This window comes from Ursus maritimus, unplaced genomic scaffold (assembly GCF_017311325.1).
Source record: "Ursus maritimus isolate PB19 unplaced genomic scaffold, ASM1731132v1 scaffold_4, whole genome shotgun sequence".
NCBI classification, from domain to species: Eukaryota; Metazoa; Chordata; class Mammalia; order Carnivora; family Ursidae; genus Ursus; species Ursus maritimus.
In genome coordinates, this window is record NW_024426552.1 from 90,239,448 (window position 1) to 90,257,190 (window position 17,743).

Genomic DNA, 17,743 nt, shown 5'->3' on the forward strand with positions numbered 1-17,743 from the left:
CTCGAGAGGGTTCCCGCACAATGTCTCCTGGAAAGTTTGTCTTATGGGGGCACTTTAGAGATTTATGCACTTAAGTCTAAAAACATGTAAACTAGTAAAAATAATGATGTTGCAAAGGGATGATAATCCTAGTTCGAGTCATTGCTTCTGTGTCTCTTTACAATGATTAGCAAAGATTACTTTATGATGATTATGTTACAGGTGTATTATAACAATGCATGTAAGTATGTGATAGTGATAGTATTTGTACCTAATTACTAACATTCCTTTATGCCGCGACTAAATCTTTTACACCATTATGATAATAATGTACCCAGGTTTTTTAGGAAGAGTTTTAAAGAATGTTTTATGGGTTAATGAATAGTATAGGTTACTTAAAGAAAAAAAGAAAAATATTTCTTTTTCCAGTTTGTTGGCTTATTTATATGTACCAAACATACTTGTGAAAGAGATTTGAAGCTACTTAAAATAGAATTTCAGAAATAGTAAGTGACCCAAACAAATGAGACAAGGCAAAAGCAGATACTAGGCAATGATAGAGAATGCGTGGAGAAAACTAGACCAGGATTCAGCCATCTACCCTGTTAAAAAGGTAAATTGAGCAGGAGACAGAAAATTTACCAGTATAGGATTTTATTTTATTTTATTTTATTTTATTTTATTTTATTTTATTTTATGTTATTATTTTTTTAAGGTTTTTTATTATTTATTTATTTGACAGAGAGAGAGACAGCCAGCGAGAGAGGGAACACAAGCAGGGGGAGTGGGAGAGGGAAGAAGCAGGCTCACAGCAGAGCAAGGAGCCCAATGCGGGGCTCGATCCCAGGACCCTGGGATCACGCCCTAAGCCGAAGGCAGACGCCTAACGACTGAGCCACCCAGGCACACCAACCAATATAGGATTTTAAATCATGAGCATTTACACAATACATGAATCTGTAAACCTGGGGTCCCTAATGATTAAATTTGGAGTGTTCTTACCTTTCTAAAAATGTCAGCGACAAAGAACTCACATGATGAAATAACAGTGTAGCCTCCCACTGGACTGAGATATGATATGTGAAATGCCTGGAAACACATGAGACCCAGAGTGAGATGAGGCTTCTTTTAGTCTCAGGGTCATTTACTTTCCTAAATGATTTTAGTAATAAGAACATGTCTGCTATGTGAAACTTTTTTTAACATTGGTGTAGTGTTTGTAATAGAGCACGTTTTCCATGTATATACACTACTAAGATAAGAAAGGCTTACGTGATCACTGTCTTTCTTACAGAACCAGTTTTTCATAAGTTGCGCTGATGACAAAGTTGTGTTCAACAAGATAGGTGATGCCATTGCTCAGAGGATACTGAAAGCTCACAGGTAATGTTTTGGCCTTTGGCTAGGAGTGGTTACTGCGAATGTTCTTGCCTTTCCTGCTAAAATGACTTTTGAAAGCCTGTGTTAAAATACGGTCTTTTCCTAGCAGGCATAAATTGAGTTCAGCTAGCGGTAGGTTATTGGTTCCTTCAATCTGATTTCAGTTGCTGAGAATTTTGAGTCCCATTTTTGAAGCAATCGGAATTCTTCCAGGGCCCAGTCATTTTTTCCTGGCCAGTCTCTTTCCCACGCCATTAGAGTTGTGATTTGATTTATTTAGTGGCAGACAGTGAACTGTGTTCACTTAAAAATCAAAGCAAAATAGTCATCATATTTTTCCATGGGTTCTATTTAAATGCTTGTTACCCTCTGTCTTACTTCTTCAGCTCATGGGATTATTTTTTTAATAACATTGTTATTAAGATATAATTCACATACCATACAATCCAGCCACTTGACGTGTACAATTCAGGGACTTTCAGCATATTGACAGCATTGTGCAACTATACCTAATCAGTTTTAGGACATTTTCATCACCCCGGAAAGAAACCTTGTATCTATTAGCAGTCACTGTCTACTTCTCCTTACTTGATCCTCTTGCAACCGCTAAACTTCTTTCTTTCCATATAGGTTGCCTACTCTGGGCATTGCATATAAATGGAATCATACAATATGTGGTCTTTTGTGACTGACTACTTTCACCTAATTTAATGTTTCCAAGACTCATCTATGTTATAGGATGTTAACAGTATTTCATTTATACTTATTGCCAGGTAATATTCCATTTTCTGAATATAGAAATATATAGAATATATTATTCTATATAATATATGTAATTGTATATAATATATACATTGTATATTAATATACATAATAATTAATGTATCACATATATTATATATATTTCTGAATATAGAAATATATAGAATATACTATATTCTATTTATCCATTCATCAGTTGGTAGATATTTGGGATGTTTCCAATGTTTGGCTGTTCTGATTAATGCTGCTATAAATATTCTGTCATAGTTTTTCTGCAGACATATTTTTATTACTCTAGAGGTAGAATTGCAGGGTTATATGGTAATTCTATGTTTAACGTTTTGAGAAGCTGCCAGAAGGTTTTCAAAAACAGCTACACCATTTTACATTCCTATTGTGTATGAGGGCTCCAGTTTCTCTGTATCATTGCCAGTACTTACTATTATCTCTCTTTTGGATTATGGCCATCCTAATAGGTGTGAAATGATATCTCATTGTGGTTTGGATTTGAATTTCCCTAATGACTAATGATGTTGTGTATTTTTTTGTTTGTTTATTTGCCATTTCTTGTAATTATCTCTGGAGAAATATATATTCAAATTTCTTGTCCATTTTTTACTTAGTTCGTTTTTTCAGTGTTGAGTTGTAAGAGTTCTTTATATATTCTAGATACAAATATCATATCAGATTTATGACTTGCCAATATTTTCCCCTATGCAGGGTGTTTTCTTTTATACTTTCTTGATAATATCTTTTGAAACACAAAAGTTTTTAATTTTGATAAAGTCCAGTTTATCTGTTTTTTCTTTTATTGCTTCTGCTTTGGTACCATAGCCACAAAATCACCGCCTAATCCAAGATCATGAAGATTTATACTTCTTTTCTCCTAAGAATTTTATAGTTTTACTCCTTACACTTAGGTCTTGGATTCATTTTGGGTTATTTTCATACATGGCGTGAGGCAGCAGTCCCACTTCATTCCTTTATATGGGGATATACAGTTGTTCCAATACCATTTGTTGAAAAGACTGTTCTTTCTCCACTGAGTTGTCCTGGCATCCAGACTCTTCTTTTTATGGCTGATTTTAGCTCTGTGTAAAGGCAACAAAATAAACAAACAAGCAACACGATTATATTTTATTATTTCAGTTCCTTGAACACATGCAGTGGAGAATGTTAAGTACATACACATTTGGGGATTAAAACATCATTTTACTTCCAGCGTCACATGGCCCTTTAATATCTTTTTTTTTCCCCACATAATACGTGGGGATTTTTCGACCTAAGAACATGTTACAACAATAACTACCAGTATTTTATATGATCGGTAGTTTCTAGACTGTTACTGAATATTCACAACTACTCTTGAAAGTAGATCATATAGTCCTCGTGGTTGTTACTTTTATTATTGTCGTTGCTGTCCCCATTTGTAGAGTTAAAAACTAAGATTCAAGAGGTGACGTGGCTTGACTAAGCCACTGAAAGCAATAGGCAAAAATGCCTTTGAGCCGGAGCCCTTGGACTTCCAACCCAGTGCCTCTCCCCATACCACATAACTTCAGTTCATTGACAGGTGGGATTTAAGACCCCTTCAGGGTTCCCACAATTTGAGGCAAGTGGGTTGGGCCTTTGTTGTCCCCTCCTCCCATTAGCCAGTCATCAGGTCCAGGCTGACTTGAGGAAATGAGCATGACCTTGGGTGAGGGCAGGGAGGGCAAATCCTGGAGAAGGACTTCACTGTGAGTAGTCAGCAGCCAGCACTCTCAGGGGGAAGGGAATGGCTGTCTTGAGCCCACGGTGAGGGCATTTAAGCAGCACATCACAGTACCCACCACATCCTGCAAGGTGTAGAATAGATCTCACCCTTGACTACACATCAAAGTCACCCTTGGACTTTTTAAGAAAAGATTTATTTATTATTTTAGAGAGAGAGAGAGTGCAGGCATGGGGAGGGGCAAAGGGAGAAAGAAAGAGAAAATCTTAAGCAGGCCCCACGCCCATTGTGGAGCCTGATACAGGGCTCGCTGTCACGACCCTGAGATCATGACCTGAGCCAAAATCAAGAGTCGGACTCTTAACCAACTGAACCACCCAGGCGCCCCTCACCATTGGACTTTTACAAAAATCCAGAGAGCTGGACTCAATCCAGACTTGCTGAGTCAGAATTTCCTGGAGTGGGGCCCAGGCACTTGTGTTTCATAATGGTCCAAGGTAACTCCAGGGCACGGCCAAGACTGCTCAGTACTCACCGAGAACAGCACGCATGGCCCCAAGTATTAATGATGATCTGTGCCTTTCCAGGTGACTTCTATCTTTTGCCTTCTCACATACTTTTTTCCAGAAAGTTACTGGGGGAGCTGTTTCTGAAATGACTTAAAAACAGCCTTATTTACAGTTAAACATAACACATGCCGGTCTCTTAATTCTGTGGGTCAATTTATGTTTAATTTACAAAATTAAATTATCTTTCTGTCACCTCTTCCATTTCATTGATGCAAGAGTATCCACTTTATCTATAAAGCACATTTGACAAAGGAGAAAAATATTTTTTTCATGAAATTGAAATGAGTTGCAGAAATCCATTAAGCAGACAAATGAGCTCCCTGGGCTGAGCGGCGAATGACGAATATTGTGACCGTGATCAGCTAGTAAGGAAAGCAGGACGACTCTCAGCTTCGCTCATGCGAGCTGTTAGCTCCCTGTAGTCCATATTTTAGTAAGTACCTGTAAGATTTGTTTTTAAAGGGCTTGGGAGCCTGAAAGAACATTTTTCCTTAGCATATTCGTTTGTCTTTAAAAATCTGGACTTCTTCTGAAATCATAGTATTTCAGGGCTGTGAAGACCTTTAAGATATTTTCTGATTGAACATTTCCCAGTGATCCTGTGAGCTGCTCCTAAAAAGAGAAGGGATCTGTGATGAGAGGGCACGGGAGGGTAGCATCTGCTGCAGACTGTCTCACACTTGGAAGTTCACAGAGCACATTAAAGATGCAGTTTCAAGCCTACTTTGTATAGGAAATGGGAAATGAGTCCATTGAATTTCAAATTAACTGTGTTATTTAGCTCTGATCTCTCCATCGTCTCCCTTTCTTTGACAGTCACATTTCAGAGGGTGTGTATATCACACATAAAACTTTTCACGGATACGCACGTGTATCCTGGAAATATATTTTACATTTTCCCCCTTCTCTGTAGCTCCACATTATTGTTCATCTCCTGTGTTCATAATAACTGTAAAATATGTTTTCATTTAATAATTTCAAGTCTGTGAGCTTGTATTCTTAGGAAAGGGAGGGGTGGGATTAGGGAGCTCATCGTGCAGCCTGCCTGCAATGCTCCCCATCCCCCTTTCACTGAGGGCCACTGTGCGCCATGCCCAAGTTCACCCCCTCTCTTCCTTTATTGACTTCTCTGTGCTCACTCTTCTGAGACTCAGAACTTCCCTGCCATGTCACGTGCCTAGCAACAAGTATAATTTTGGCTGTTGGAAAAAGAATAGAATCTAGCACAAAGCAGACGGAGGGAAATGACAGTCAGCATTCAGCCAGGCCTGACCAAGGAACACAGGCTCCCTTCCAGGTCCCTCCCACCCTGGAAAGATCAGAGTCGTTTAGTTGCCAGCTCCCTCGACCGGGCTGAGACTTTATTTTTCTGCCAGTGCTGGAATCCAGGGAATACCAGTTCCCTGAAGTGAGTTCTCCGCTTTCTTCACTTCCTCCTGGTTCCTTCTCAACAGCCATAGTGCTTTGCAGAAACAGGTTTTTGCAAAGACTTCACGCTCTGATCCATGACCTAGAGCCTCAGAATGTTGTTCATCCCATGGCGAACCAAGAGTTGCTGTGGGAATCTCGGCAGAAAACAGAAAGTCTCCTCTAATGAGTAAAACTGTCCTGGAGTTGAGACCAGCTGCCAACCCACTGGAAGCCCATCTTTGACAACTCAAATCTGATTGCAGATCAGGGAGAAGAACTCATCTGGTTTATACCATGTTTGAATAAGCCAAGAGAAAGAGTTAGAACCCACTGATCCAGGTAGAAATTTTAAAACACAGTGTGCCATGAATAAATGATTTCTGAGGATGAAACAGTTCTTTCTGGGAACTTGACGTGCATAATTCTGCTGCCTGGGTAAACAAGAAGTGAGAGAGTCCATTTTGCACTATCAACAGAGTTGACACATACAATGAAAATAGGCCGTTGGTTTAATGCCTCCATATTCTAATATTGAACTACTTTGAAAAACACACAGTTTTGAAAATTGCTCAAATTCTTCCTGCTTCCTATAACTGTAGAACAGTGCCAGACAGTGCTTGCAGTTTGCCCAGGAGTGGGTGGCATGGGGAATACTCCCCTGGGGAATCTGGAATTATTTGGGGACCAGGTGTCTGGAGACTTGAGTTCTTTTCAACTCTGTTATCTACAGGTATGTGACCTTTCAATCTATCAGTTTACCTTTCTGACACTGCTTTTTGAGTAACAGAGAAAATCTTACCTGTTCTACCTGGCTCATATGAATGGATGTGAAAGCAATTTAAAAAGCGTAACATATCAGTTCACAGGAGACACGATGATGTTATTTCCAGGAAATTCATCTTCTGGAAATCTGGTCGCTCACTGTAAATTTGAGCAGGGATCAAGAAGCACAATACTCAAATCAACTGTTTCAGAATTAATATTTATGATAGAAACAACTGTTTAAAGAGCTGTTTAACATGCCTGGTTTTAAATTATTAGATGGCAACTGCTGGATAGGTGAAACTTACTTTGGTTTCCTGCCACGAGTGCTCGTTCACCTGTGACACGTAGAGATGCATTATGAAAACACTGTCTGGAGGTGTCCTACCAGAAGTCCATAGCTGCCTTCTGCTCCTGGGAATCAGTCGTTGGACTTCTTATTGATTTGATAAACATCCCCCCCAAATGTAAAATAAAACAGAAGGTATTCTGTAGCCTAAAATGAATTCAGTTTTGCTTTAATTTGTTTTAATTTTAGGTCCCGTTTCCTTTATTATTCTTTGAAGGTGTATAAGCTTTCTCCTTGAAATTGGTGGTTGTAAACTAATAATGTTATCAAGTAGTTTTTGAGTTGTTCCACGTTCGAGGTGCTCTACACCCATTACCTTATTTAATTCCTATACCTAGCGGATGTATAATTTTTCCCATTCTACAATGCGGCAGTGAAGCCCAGAGAGGTTAGTAACTGGCGTGAGTCACACAGCTATTGATGAGTGGATCTGAGACTGAACCATGTCTTTAGGAACTTCGGCTTGTGCTCTGTACCACTCAGCTACAAAGCTGCCCTCGTTTCAAGGGAAGTAGAAATGTTCTAATAGTAAGCCTCCCAGAAAGCTATGAGAGATACTTTATTTTTAAAATAAAGAAATCAGATGAACGTTTTTTTTTTTTAAAGTAATTGCTTGATAGGTAAGAAGTTCTTCAGCTTACAGAAAAGTCTGCCTCCTGTAATTACCATAGCCTATAATTTGTGAACCACACTGGGCGTGTTTCAGAAGCACTGTCTTAAAGAAATTTAAACTGCAGTTGTAATAGAAAGAACAAAAAGCATGTAGATTAAGTATGCCAATTGCTGGGTTCATATTTTTTTTCTTGGAGGCCAACCTCTAAGCTCTGTAAAATAACCTGAGAAGAGGTTACACTGGGACAGAGATGACAAGAGATCATGGCAGGAGAATATTCGATTTAGATCATTTAATGGCTTTTGTTTGAATCCAAAAATTATATAAATGGTAATCTCAGAAGATAGAGAGATGTAAAGATTAGCACAGGGCAGAGCCCAGCAATCATTTTGTAGGGTTTTATTTGGGGGCAACAGAGGGGCCTTTCTCACAAAGCTTATCAAGTCAAGAGTGAAGTCTTAGACGTGCTGGGCTAACCTTCAGCATCCTTCCATTGAGGAGCTTGCGTCTCCAAAACATAACCAATGAAATCACGACGTGCGTGTGCATGCGCAGTATGTATGATGCCGTAATCTACAAAGTTGCACATACGATATGCAAAGTCACTGACAAGTGGGGCCAGCGTCTCTGGTGGGCTAGCTGTGATTTTAGCCAACTCCCTCATTTGCAGATGGGAAAACTGAAGCCTGAAAAGGGCTACTGCACTTTTAAAGATTTGCCAAACGTAAAATAAAATGGGTTCCGTCCCAAACCACTGAGAAGCTGCCGACCCGAGTGTCATGTAACCGATACCCCTACAGTGTAGATTCTCCCCACAAGAACACTCTGCCCCAGCCACGGCTCTGCTTGGTTCTGGCCGTGTTCACTGCTGCAAAATCCGCAATGATAGGATTTATACCAGCTCTCGGAGCTTATAGCAATGAAATATGATCTATGAATCCCGAATTCTCAAAAAACAAAGCATCTCATCATTGGAGAAGCACGGCGAGCTCCTCAGGGGCCTTCGTACAGATCCTGAGATGCCACTTTAGGCAGCCCCACTTCTGATGAAGAAAGAGGAGAGGGTTTTTCCTGAGGGAAGAACAAGGAGGGTAGTGTAGAGGAAAGCCATGACCATTTACATGGTGAATTAGTGCTCTGTTTTTCAAGGTACAGGCAATATTTCAGCGATCACAAAAATGGAAAATATTAAAGGTCCCACACTCTCACCACCCAGGAACTCACTTTTTACTATCTTATCTTTTTTGTTCGTACTAATATACATATATTTTCTGTTGAGTTGTAATTTATTTCCTTTTTCTATAGCTCGCCTGAATTTTTATTCCATTTCCACACAATAGAAGGAAATTTAGTCTAGTCACTTCCACACTTAAGTGTGGCCAAATTCAGCAATTTCTTGCTATTTGCTCTTTCTGCTCTGTATGCTGTCACTCAGGCACAACCCAGCCTTTTCTTCTCTTCCCCTCCCTGACGCGCCCCGTCCTTGGTATGGATGGTAAGGGGCCCCGGGTCTTTGCGAAGACACTTCCAGCCCTCAGCATTGATCTCTCTTGGGCTGTTCTGGCGTCTGCTTACCGCGACGTGGGGGCCTCTCCCTTCTCCTGTCAGACCTGCCTTTCCTCCACTTCTCTTCTGTTGCTGCACATCATGGGGGCTGGTGGACCTTTCTCCAGGCTTCCCTGGGAAGCAAGATTATGTCTCACACTCAGACCCTCATGGCTCCCCTGTCCTGTTGAAAAGCGATGGGGTCTGTCCTGTTCTCCCTGGAATTCTGCTTGAGGGTGAAGAGCAGGATCCCTGCACTGAGTCTCACCCTTATGTCTTTATCCTCTTGGCTCAGCTCAGAGGATCTCTACGCAGCTCCCCAGATCTAAGAAGTTGATATCTTGTGCCTTGGTTCCCTTGGGAGAGTGCCGCCTGAGAACAATGCCTGCTTCCTATCTCCAGGCACAGGGTGAGGGAAGGTAATGCATTTAAGGGGAAAAGTTACTGCATATTTCATAGTATCAGCCTGCCACATCTGTAATTGTCTCGTGATTGTAACTTTGCATTCAGGCTGTTTGAACACAGTACCGGAAGTATTTCGCTAGTAAGTCATCATCGTGGTCATTTTCGTGGCTGCAGAATGCTCACTCTTTGAGTGGCTGTAACATAATTTAACCATCCTCCGTTATTGGACATTGATTTCCAATTTTTAGATATTAGACACAGCACTGCTATGAGTGGTTGTGAGGTTTGAAAGAAAACTCATTTTAGGAAAAAGCCCAAGAAAGCCATTTTAGAAAATTGTTCTGCTCTGCAGTGGATGAACCTACGTGATGGTTTAGAGCCCACCAGCTCTTATCTTGTTTTTAAGATCATAAATAATTCTGCCCGCTAGGGGCGCAGGTTCTTGCCCTAAGCTGATGGCTGTCATCTGCACCGCCCCGACTGTATGAGGAGGCAGTGTTTCAGAGTCCTCGGCAGCTGAGAGCTGGTGTCTTCTGGGGATGAGATCAAGGAAGGAGATTGGACATAGTATCGCGTAGAATTTTTCTCTTCGTTGGCTTAAACTCAGCCATCATTTTATGTTTGAAATTCAAGAGCCCCCTTTTCTACAACAGTGAAAATCTAAGTAATTTCTGCTAACTGGCTGAACAGTTTAAAATTTTCATCATTCAGGAAATTCAAGAACTACTTCATTGTAAAAAGGCAAAGACCTTGATATGGAGCTAACAGAGTCCCAAGAACAAGAAAACGTGGACATTCTGATTCCTACAAACTAAATTTGCAAGAATATTTTATCTGAAGACATAAGATTTGTATAGGACGTTTCCCAGTATCCTACATATGAGGTCTCTGTTTTGAGGTCATTTCTCCTCTTAGAGAACACAACGATAAAGGGAACCATCTTTTACAAACAGAATCACAAACCCTTGGTTTTAAGACCATCAGTATCACTCCAAAGGGGTATTCACATTTCACAATTATGACTCATGTGGGTCAGCATCCATAACAATAGGTATTTCAAAGTAGTAAAAACTTAGAAACAATTTAAATGCCCATCGATAGAGAACTGCTGTAAGTATTATGGGAAGGATGTATGTGGAATTCTGTATCATTGTTATTAAAACATGGACAATGTACAGACATAAATAAAAATAACATTCATGAAAGTGTTTATAGTATTCTAATATTTTCACAGAAAAGTACATATATGTATGCTTATATATTCGTAGACTATTTCTGAAAGAACATGAAAAGTAATAGGAGTTGCCCTCAGGGAGGGGAAACAGTGCCTGGGGACAAAGGAGAGAGAGAATTTTGTTTTCATCATAAAATCTTCTACCTCTTAAATTTTGTACTCTAAGAAATATAGTACCCATTAGAAAATATAAATTAATTGGTGATTCCTCAAAGGCTAAATATAGAATAAATATATGAGCCGGCAATGCCATTCCTGGGTACATTCCCAGAAGCACTGGAAACAGGGACAGAGGTTCTGGATGCCGGCGTTCACTGCAACGTGCTTCACAGTAGCCGAAAGGTGGAAACACCCAGGTGCCCATCATCAGATGAGCGGATAAACAACATGTGGGCTACCCCCGCAATGCAATGTTATTCAGCCACAGGAAGGAAGGAATTCTGACACATGGATGAATCTTGAGGATGTTATGCTAAGTGGAATAAGTCATACACGAAAGGACAACTACTGAATGATTCCACTTAGAGGAAATATCTAAAATGGCAAATTCATAGAGACACAATGTAGATGAGAGGTTACTGGGGGTTGCAGGGAGAGAAAATGTAGGCGCTATTGCTCAGCTATCACAGAGTTTCTGTTTAGCATCATGAAGTTATAGAAGTAGGTATCGTGAGGGTTGCACACGTGTGAATGTAGTTAATGCCACTGAATGGTACACTTAAAAATGGTTAAAATGGCCGATTTTGTGTTATATATATTGTACCACAATAAAAATGCAAATAAAATGTAATTTAAAGAAAAACCTAATTTAATTTTTACAGCCTAATGCCTTCTCTGCCAGTAACTTCCCAGAAACAAACCTTCTTCCAACCTGACCCCCTTCTCCCAAAGCAGATTGTACCGCGTGCATAGCGTGTGCAAGGATCCTCTGTTGGGCACTGCCCAAAATAGAAAGATATGTGGACCTATGTCCTGGGTTTCAGAAGAGCTTATCACCGTAACCTAGGCAGCAGATCTGTGTGTCACTATGGTGTAAAGCAAAAAGAATGCTGAAGAGACATCCCGGCCACGTGCCATGGGAGTGCAGAGGCAGGAGCAAGCCAGCTTTGACTGGAAGATTCAGGATGGTTTGACCAAGGAAGGTGCCTTTCAGCTGCCCAGGAAGGAGAAGTGGGACTCTGTGAGCAGGACGGGTATTCCAGACTCAGAGGGCAGGTGAGCCAACCTTCCTTAGTAGGGAGGGACACCTCTGAGCAAAGGGCAGTATTCTGGCACTGGCCTGTGGGTCTGGGAAGATCTCATGGGAAGGAGATTCTGGAAAGGCAGTTGAGGCTAGATGGTGTCCATTTCTAAGTGTCTGGTTTGACTCATTTGGACTTTCAAATGCTGGCGATGGGAAAATAGCTTAGGTATTCCTTCTGTTCTTCTTTCCCCACTATCTTGTTTACCATTTAAGGATGTGAGCCCCTTACCCTTAGCAGGCAGAGAGCTTGAAGAGTTTACATTTTTTTTTTTTTTAATTCATTTTTCCAACTCAAACTATGTTTGCCATCTAGTGATTAATTCATGCCATTGCAACAACCTAATTCAGATGCCTGGTTCCTCAGCGTGGCAGTTAGGCTCGCAGGCCTCCAGACTCCGTGGTGTTGGCCATCACTTCCGCCCTGAACTTCACTGCCCACGTGCCCTGATACAAACATTGGTGTTTGCACGCGTTGCAATGAAATCTGACCCCTCGGGGAGGGGTAGTAATATTCACATGAAAGAAAAAGGTAGTTGTTTAGAAGAAAATGATCCTTAGAAATTAAGTATTAATAGAAGAATATAAGTAGCAGCATCTTTGTGTGACTATGGATCTCTCAGATATATGGACAAGATTTCTCGACCACAGTCATTTTCAGCTTTCACTTCCTCCTGTGTATCCTATAAATAGAGCCAGGGACTGTAACAGCCGGGCCTCCAAATAGTGATACCTATTTGAACATAATTCTCCAAATCTTTTACTTTCTGAAAGGAGATCAAATAAGTAGTCCCACCTCCTTTTATTTGTTACATCACTGAGTAGCAAAGGCTACTCAAAGGCTTTTCTTTCAAAGGCAGTCCTCAATCCATTGGAACAGTGGCCCAAGAAATTTTGAGTTACATATGCAGAGAATTTAAAAAATCATCAGTTACTCAGAATTGAAGGGCCCAGGATACCATCTTGTAGTGGAACCAGTTTTCAGAGCTGAATCGAAGTTTCTAAGCAATGATGATTTTTGCATTGGAAACTGTACTGGGACCAGGATGTATGTCTTCTGCCTCTGAGATCTAGGCTGTGGGAACTCACTGATTCAACAATCATTAACTGAATGCCTGTTATCTGCTGGGCTCTGAGCAACGTACTAACGGATACAACTTGTTATACATAAAAGTATTATGATGACATCTTTTTCAAAACTTTGTTTTAACCCCCCACCCCACCTTCCATGGGTTGTAAGCAAGCATGGGTTGCTTACATGGATTTTGTTCTAGGAAGAATTATGCTGCAGAGAGATAGTGAGTAGAGTTCCTACTCTACTGCCAAGTTCAGCTTATTTTTTAGGTTGTTATGAACTGTTACCTGGATAACAGCTTCTGGCCTCCAATCCAACAGCACCTTCCGAGCCCTACAATGGTAATGAATGTATTGTAGGAAGTCGTTAGCTCAATCTCTAAAACCATGGGAACTGCTGAACTATCATTTTTTGGTGAATGGCTCTGCATCTGACTTTTGTAGGGAAAGCCAGAGATACCGGGTGTATGTGGTGATCCCACTGCTGCCAGGGTTTGAAGGAGACATCTCAACCGGTGGAGGAAACGCTCTGCAGGCAATAATGCACTTCAACTACAGGTGCCAAAGTTCTAAAGTCGTCTGTTTTCAGCTTTCTCTCAGTCATGCCCGTAAGCTGGTGAGAGGAATGGAAATGTTTCTCCACATCTATTCAGGGAGTGTTGAACAGATGAACGCTTTATTTTACTTTTGGATCTTGGCCTGTTTACTAGTTGATAAAATTCAAATAGAGCCTAAAATCGTAAATGGCAGGCCTAGAACAAATGGCAAATATAAAAAGAACTGAAATATAAATCTCTCTTTTATATTCATTGCCTATACACAAGGCATACATATACATAGATCTTATAAGCGGAGACAAGAACTTTATATATATATAATTGTATGTACATATATATAATAATATATACCTACATAGAATATTGATTTAAAAATTATCTTTCAGCCACCACATAGTTATTGAGCATTCCATATTCTTTGAAGAAAAAAAATTAAATGTTTAAAGTAGTATGATTTTCTATGTGTTTGTTTATGATTCTTTAGGTAGCAAGGTTTCCAACAAGGTTGGTAATGATGGCCTTGGCCGGTAAATGAAGTATGAAGGTTCTTTCCTATCTCCTGGAATTTTAATTCTGTTTTCTCTGCTGTATCTTTGTTAAAATTTTTAAGGAAAGTATTAAATCCTATTCTCAATATTCTAAAAAGCAGAACTGCCATATTCACTCAAAAAAAGACCTGTGAAGCTTCAGACTTTGCCAGTACAGCATTATGAAGAGGGTTGGGAGGTATGTCTGGTGAGCAGACAGAGAGGTGGTGTAGACAGTAATGGAAAGGTCCCCCTAACATTCTCTCCGGGTCACTTAGCTGGGAAAGAGAATGGCAGTGAAGAGGTAAGTGGATGGGTCTGGGCATGAATCCCAGCTTCCAGTAACAAGCACTGTGACCTGAGATACAAAAGAGCCCTGCTCAGGATCACACTTGTTCAAAGTCAAAGAAAGGACTAGAACCTGGATATTTTCTTTTAATATCCTTTGTCTTTCAGAACCATCTGTAGCTTCCCACCTTTCTAACCAAACCTTTTTGTTGGGGAGGGACCAATGAGACCTTACACAGAACCCCTAATATTTAAAGCAGATAAGGTTTCAGGTACGTGGTCAAATGGTAGGGAGGGACAGAGATGCCCCCCTGCCACTTGCCCCCACACGTACCCCCTACAGTATGTAGTCTTGGAAATAGTTTGCCCCCACACGTACCCCCTACAGTATGTAGTCTTGGAAATAGTTTGTGAGCACCATTGTGTGATGGTGTGTCTTTGTTTGTTTTTTTTAATCCTCATTTCTTATTGACTTTTTGAGGTATACCTGTCTGCCAGGATCTCAAGATTTTTTTTTTAGTTTCTTCTGGGGCAATTTTGCCTGGTTACAGTATGAGAGAGCTGTAACTATGCTTTGGTGTATACGCTTTGATTGAAGATTTGCCCATTTCTAATATTATCTGATTTATAACATGACAAACAAAGCTTTTCATGTATTTAAGGCACTGACATAATGTTTAATTGGATTTTATCCACTTTGTTTGCCATTCTAATATTATTTTTGGAATATTGTCAATTGTAATTATTTTCGATGTCTGTTTTCTTGGGTTTGAACCAGCTGAATGAAATAACATGCTTGGCTTTCGTTCAGCAACAAAAATTCTAACCTTTTATTATGCAAAAACATCTCTATTTGCTGGCATCATCTTTAAGAATATCAGTATTTCCCAAGCGTAACTGTATTTTTAATTACTTTTACAGAGCAAGCAGATGGCGCATAGAATTTTTTTTGTTTTGTCAGTCTTTATAATTCATTGACTCTTAGCGGAGTTGTGAGAAACAAAATCATTAGCAGAGTCAGTTATTTGAGACTCTATTTTTCACTTTCCAGGCATTTGCCGACTTTACAGAGACAGCCTCAGTATATAGTTTAACTCTGAAATTATTCTGCTAAGTGTTTGCCCTTTTAAACACCTCTGAAAGTAACGTGAGTCTGTACGTGTTCTCATCTGTTGAGGTATTCTAAATTTATCTTTGCTGTCACCAAATTTTCTATAAGAGGGAAAGTTCATTCATAGCCCATCTTTTTAAAATAGCACCTCTTTCTGAAATCTAATGTCAATTTTATGACTTTTCCATTTACCTACCTCAAAACGACTATCTTGTCCCATCAGTAACATTATAAAAGTGATATCCAGGTGGGTTTTTTAGCTTTTTAAATGTACATCTTTTCATAAAAGCACTTGCTGTTTTTACTTGGGGTAGGACCATACTCCACAGATATCGCAGTTGGAATTGGTTCCTTTGAAACCTCTGTAATTAGTTCTTTCCTTTACATGTGTTCAGGACCATGTGCAGAGGAGAAAATTCCATCCTTGGACAATTAAACGCAAAGCGTAAGTAACAGCTTTTATTTTCTTCCACAGTTGTTTTTGATGACATATCCGTAATCATTCATGTTTTCACAGTGTGACTGGGGCACTCTGTTCACGAAAGGTAACCCACAAAATGTTTAACTGAGACAAATTATTTATTCTCATTACATTGCCCCAAGCAAAGTTCAAATGAAGATGCCACAACTGCAGACGCATAGGTAATAAAAAATAAGAGGATTTTTCTTATTTATTTTTATTTATTTATACCAATTATTTTGATAATAAGTAAGATTTGTAAGCAACTTCACAAGGACCCTCCATGTGTCTTCTCCTGTGGTCCTTCACCACAGTCCTGGGAAGTAATAAGCAGGGCAGGTGTCATTCCTGCTTTAAAGCCGAGGACACAAATGCTGCAAGGCCAACAGGTCTTCATGCGGCCTCCTATTATGCAGAAGTCCCAAGGCTGTCACAATACTGTCTTATATTTAGGGAAGAAAACCACTTTTATTTATTTATTTCATTTATTTTAGACTAAACCTTTGAAGGTAGTATACTTAGAGGTAAATAAATCAGGAAAAAGCCCACAGTAATACCTTTCACTTCTGTAGTTCTTCACATTTTCAAAGGCACTTTTTCAGATATCTTCTTTTTTTAAAAGATTTTCTTTCTTTCTTTCTTTCTTTCTTTCTTTCTTTCTTTCTTTCTTTCTTTCCTTCCTTCCTTCCTTCCTTCCTTCCTTCCTTCCTTCTTTCTTTCTTTCTTTCTTTCTTTCTTTCTTTCTTTGTGAGAGCATGCATGAGTGGGGGGAGGGTCAGAGGGAGAGGGAGAAGCAGACTCCTTGCTGAGCAGGGAGCCCAATGCAGAACTCAAGTGCAGGACCCTGAGATCATGACCTGACCCAAAGTCGGATGATCAACTGACTGAGCCACCCAGGCATCCCTCAGGTATCTTCTTAATTGACCCTTCTACATAGTTCCCAGCTACCAGGTATTATAACTATGGGTTTACTTATCTGTATTTCCTGATACTAAGTTCAGCACATAGTAGGTTCTCGATAATGTTCTATAGCTTGTACAATAGGTACAGAAGCTTCCACAAAAGGTGAGCTGGAGTCAGAACCCAACTTGTCTGACCTCCAGTGCAGATTGGATACAGATTGTGAAAACTTGGAGGCCCACATTAAAAAGAACTAGATTTTATCCTGAAGAAGACAAGATAAGGTTGGTGGAAGCCTCTGCTCCCTGGAGTGAACCTATCAAAGTAGTGTCTAATGCAAAGATTCACTTACTGTTGGTAAGCAAAATAGAGAGAGACTAGTGGTAGGCAAGAGATAATGATGTATCAGAATGTGAAGAGAGGGGCACCTGGGTGGCTCAGTCAGTTAAGCAGCCAACTCTTGATTTCAGCTCAGGTCATGATCTTGGAGTTCTGGAATTGAACCCCCCACATCATGCTTCATGCTCAGTGGGAGTCTGCTTGAGGATTCTCTCTCTCCCTCTCTCTTTGCCTCCCCTCGCTCTCTCTCACTCTCTCTCTCTCTCAAATAAATAAATCTTTTAAAAAACTAAAAAAGAATGTGTGAGAGAATATTAGTGCTTCCATGTATGTATATTTTTCACTTAAAAATAAAGAATTGGGATATAAGCAGGAATGACATAGTAAGAATCTCCAAAAATCCACTTCTTTATAAAAGCAACAAAAACACTGACAGAGAGTGTCAAAATCAACTATTTTAGAACTCTGGGCATTAACCAAAGGCTTGTAACACTCTGAGGAGTGTTTATTAAAAAAAAAAAAAAA

General features: G+C 39.9%; 1 protein-coding gene across 1 annotated transcript in view; it reads left to right on the forward strand.

The window, feature by feature from the left end:
• PLD1 (phospholipase D1) overlaps positions 1-17,743 on the forward strand; it is a 192,017-nt gene that overhangs the window by 130,663 nt on the left and 43,611 nt on the right. The window contains exons 21-23 of the mRNA XM_040621604.1: positions 1,274-1,362; positions 13,481-13,594; positions 15,915-15,964. Coding sequence (XP_040477538.1) covers positions 1,274-1,362; positions 13,481-13,594; positions 15,915-15,964 — 253 coding nt within the window. The remainder of the gene's footprint in view (positions 1-1,273; positions 1,363-13,480; positions 13,595-15,914; positions 15,965-17,743) is intronic.